We start from the raw sequence: 4,419 nt of genomic DNA on the forward strand, positions 1-4,419 counted from the left end.
TTATTTAACTTATTTCAAAAGCGAACAGTAGTTTTTAAAATGCTTTATCATGTAAACATTTTACATGAGAAATATTTTTTGATGTAAAATCTTTTAGGTGAAACAAACAGAGCTTTCACTTCACATCAGACTAATTGAGAAGAATAATTAGTTTCAAAGATTTTGTGGAAAAATGAGTGGACATGTTCTACATGCATCATTAATTCTATAGTCAACCATCTATACAGATAAGTAACACTTTATTCCATAATTAGCCTCACCTTATATAATCAGAACCACTTGATATTATAGTAGTATTATTAATTTGTTAGTGTCAAAAGATTCTTTTATTTTTTATTTTATTTTTGACTGAAATCCTCCTTTACATAATTCAAATGGACGCGTATAAAGGATATTATATAGTTTAGACATTAAAATCAATGAGACAGTACATCTGATCAGTATATATATCTTTGTAATTTTATATATATATATATATATATATTGATTTGTATTTTGTTTACTTTGTCATCCTCAACCGCCTTCAAGTCAATTACGCCAACCTGGTTCCCATCTTCTCCTTCACCTATAAAACATGCAAAAACCTATTAGTTATGGCCATATTAAGTTCCAACTTAGAGAAAGAAAGCAAAACACTTGGCTCATCAATGGCGACCAAGTTTGCATTTCTCGTACTATTCATTTCCATTTCTTCATTTCTCCTACCCTCCCTTTCGGCTCCGGTTTCCGGTGACCTAAACTGGTGGTGCAATAAAACCCCATACCCTGAATCATGCAAGTACTTCATGACACATGGTCCTCACCATTTTGCAGCACCAAAACAAAAATCCGATTTTCGGAAGATGGCGGTCCAAATCGCCATGGAACGAGCCCTAAATGCGGAGAGTCACACCAAATGGCTCGGTCCTAAATGCCGTAACGAGAAAGAAAAGACTGCATGGGCTGATTGTTTGAAGTTGTATGAGAGCACAGTTCTTCAGCTCAACCACACCCTAGACCCAAGCACAAAGTGTACTGACTTTGATGCTCAGACATGGCTCAGCACGGCCTTGACCAACCTGGAGACTTGCCGAGCCGGGTTCGTGGAGCTAGGGGTTTCGGATTTCATGCTGCCTCTCATGTCCAACAATGTTTCCAAGCTAATTAGCAACAGTTTGTCCGTTAACAATGGCTCTACTGAGAAACAGACTTATAAGGAGGGTTTTCCGACATGGGTTTCCCTCGGTGACCGGAAGCTGTTGCAGTCGTCCTCTCCGGCAGCGAACCTAGTGGTGGCTCAAGATGGGTCCGGGAATCACCGGACCATCAAAGCCGCCCTGGACGCAGCGGCAAAGAGAAGTGGCAGTGGGAGGTTTGTTATACATGTGAAGAGTGGAGTTTATAAGGAGAATCTTGAGATTGGTAACAAGATGAAGAATATCATGCTGGTGGGTGATGGCTTGAGAAACACCATCATCACCGGCAGCCGGAGCGTGGGAGGCGGCTCCACCACCTTCAACTCTGCAACTGTTGGTAAGACTCTCTCTATCTATAGAAACTATACCACCTATCATGATTATCATCTGTTATAAATTCATGATGGTAAATTTAAGTTGAAAATAACAAAAGAAAAAAAGAATTTAAGTTGAAAATAGGATGACGATGGTTAATTATGTTGACGAGTAGTGGTTAATTAATAGATGGTGTCGAACTAGAACTCTTGTCCACTCTAATAAATGGTGTCCAACAAGAACTTTTGTCCACTAAAAAAACACCAAACAGAAACTCTTTCCTAAATATTTATATCCATACGAGTCACATTTGATTATATAATTGAGTTAAAAAATGTAGCTAATTATATATTTTCCTTCTGTTGACATTTATATCAAAAAGTACAACCTAATAGTTGTGAAAGCTATTAATCTTAAGACATTTAAGCATTGAAAGTGATAGATATATGTGATTTCAAGTTGAAAATATGTGCCAAAAGAGAGAGAGTTGAAAATAACAAAAGAAAAAAAGAATTTAAGTTGAAAATAGGAGGATATATGATGGTTAATTATGTTAACATATATGCCTAAGGTATTATTGGCTCATGAGTAAGTGGTCAATTTTTATTGATTGTTGATATTGTCTAATCACAAATATCGACCGTAATTATCAAATAGGAAATATGTAAAGTGGTCGGTAGATTCCGTAGTGATCACCTACTCACTGATAAGTAGGTATGTATATATTGTTCACAATTTAATAATTGTGAATTAAGATTGAAAGCGCTAAATATAATATATATATATATATATATATATATAGAGAGAGAGAGAGAGAGAGAGAGAGAGAGAGAGACCCCCTTGAAGGAAAAAAAAAAAAATTAAGTTGAAAATAGGATGATGATGGTTAATTATGTTGACGAGTAGTGCGTTTTTACAATAACTCTAATAGATGGTGTCCAATAAGAACTCTTGTTCACTTTAATAAATGGTGTCCAACAAGCACTTTTGTCCACTTAAAAAAAAACAAAAAAACAAAAACTCTTTCCTAAATATTTATATCCATACGAGTCACAATCGATTATATAATTGAGTTAAAAAATGTAGCTAATTATATCTTTTGCCTTCTGTTGACATATATATCAAAGAGTACAACCTAATAGTTGTGAAAGCTATTAATCTTAAGACATTTAAGCATTGAAAGTGATAGCTATATGTGATTTCAAGTTGAAAATACTTGCAAAAAAAAAGGGAGTTGAAAATAACAAAAGAAAAAAAGAATTTAAGTTGAAAATAGGAGAATATATGATGGTTAATTGTGTTGACTTAAATGCCTAAAGCATTATTGATGAATAAGTGGTCAGTTTTTATTGATTGATGATATTGTCTAATCATAAATATTTGACCGTAATTATCAAATAGAAAATATACATGGTGGTCGGTAGTTTTTGTAGTAATCACTTGTTCACTTATAAGTAGGTAAGTATATATTGTTCATAATTTAAAAATTGTAAATTAAGATTAAAACGATTAAGCATTGAAAGCGATAGATATAATGTGGGTTTGTATATATATATATATAGAGAGAGAGAGAGAGAGAGAGAGAGCCTTGCCTTGAAGAATTTTTCTAAGAGAGAGAGAGAGAGAGCCCCTTGCCATGAAGAATTTTCCTAGTAGCCTTACAAGTCAAGAACTACTAGAAGCCATACGCTTCTTGCATGTATTTGTACCACGAAAATACGTTCTTTCTAGAAGCCTTAGCCTTTGTCTAGGTCAAGAAATACGAAAAAGCCTTATTGCTTGGGAAAGGTCATGAGAACTTGCATCAATAGTTTTTCTTTTTATTTTAATCCAAATAAATAAATATTTAGGAAAATATAACTAAATTTTCATGAAATTTATGATTTTCAGCTGTAACCGGGGAGGGTTTCATTGCCCGTGGCATAACATTTCAGAACACAGCCGGTCCACGGAACCACCAAGCCGTGGCACTCCGGTCCGGAGCTGATCTCTCCGTCTTCTACCGTTGCAGCTTCGATGGATACCAAGACACCCTCTACGTCCATTCGCAGCGACAATTCTACAAAGAATGCTACATCTATGGAACCGTAGACTTCATCTTTGGCAATGCTGCAGTGGTACTCCAAAACTGCATGATATACGGTAGAAAACCCATGGATAAACAAAAAATTGTGGTCACGGCACAAGGCCGGACCGACCCTAACCAAAACACAGGGATTTCCATCCATAACTCCCGAGTCATGGCTTCTTCGGACCTAAAACCGGTGCTGAGTTCGTTCAAAACCTTCTTGGGACGACCATGGAAGCAATACTCGCGAACCGTGTATCTTCAGACATACTTGGACACCCTAGTTGATCCAGCGGGCTGGTTGGAATGGGATGGTAACTTTGCTCTTGATACTTTGTATTATGGGGAGTATAAGAATTCCGGGCCTGGTTCTTCGACTGGCGGGAGAGTGAAGTGGGGTGGTTATCGGGTTATAACAAAGGCGAGTGAAGCATCCCAATTCAATGTGGCCAACTTTATAGCTGGACAGTCATGGTTGCCGGCCACCACCGTGCCCTTCACTTCTGGCCTCTGATCATTTCTAATTATTTGTGTTTTAATTACTTTGCTCCGTCAATTTCTTTGTTGGTTGTTATATTTTTTTCTTTATATTTCATTTAATTGTTGGCAATTGTGTAATTTTTGGAATTCAATAATTCTAACATCTATGTGAAAATTTTCTGTTAATTCTATGATCTATATGAAAATTGATTTCTTTTATTTTTCTGTGAATATTGAAAATGTATTAAAGAAGAAAAAAAAATTGTACAGAGGGAGGACCTAGAAAAAGGAGTCAGGAACGAGCAGAGAAAAGCCGGAGCCCAAGCAAACAAAAGACTGTTAGGCACTTGGTAAAAACAGAGCAAAATTTCCATCATTTTC

The 4,419-nt window shown here is 36.1% G+C and overlaps 1 protein-coding gene across 1 annotated transcript; it reads left to right on the forward strand.

The window, feature by feature from the left end:
- The first annotated feature begins 384 nt into the window (after positions 1 to 384).
- LOC132268119 (pectinesterase 2-like) lies at positions 385 to 4,218 on the forward strand. The gene is made up of 2 exons (XM_059768855.1): positions 385 to 1,512; positions 3,381 to 4,218. Exons 1-2 carry the CDS (start codon positions 594 to 596, stop codon positions 4,070 to 4,072), a joined length of 1,611 nt encoding a protein of 536 aa, XP_059624838.1. The 5' UTR covers positions 385 to 593; the 3' UTR covers positions 4,073 to 4,218.
- The last annotated feature ends 201 nt before the right edge of the window (positions 4,219 to 4,419 follow it).

Source organism: Cornus florida, unplaced genomic scaffold (assembly GCF_030987335.1).
Source record: "Cornus florida cultivar Cherokee Brave unplaced genomic scaffold, ASM3098733v1 CherokeeBrave_3.0.0_Hap2_Chr08, whole genome shotgun sequence".
NCBI lineage: Eukaryota > Viridiplantae > Streptophyta > Magnoliopsida > Cornales > Cornaceae > Cornus > Cornus florida.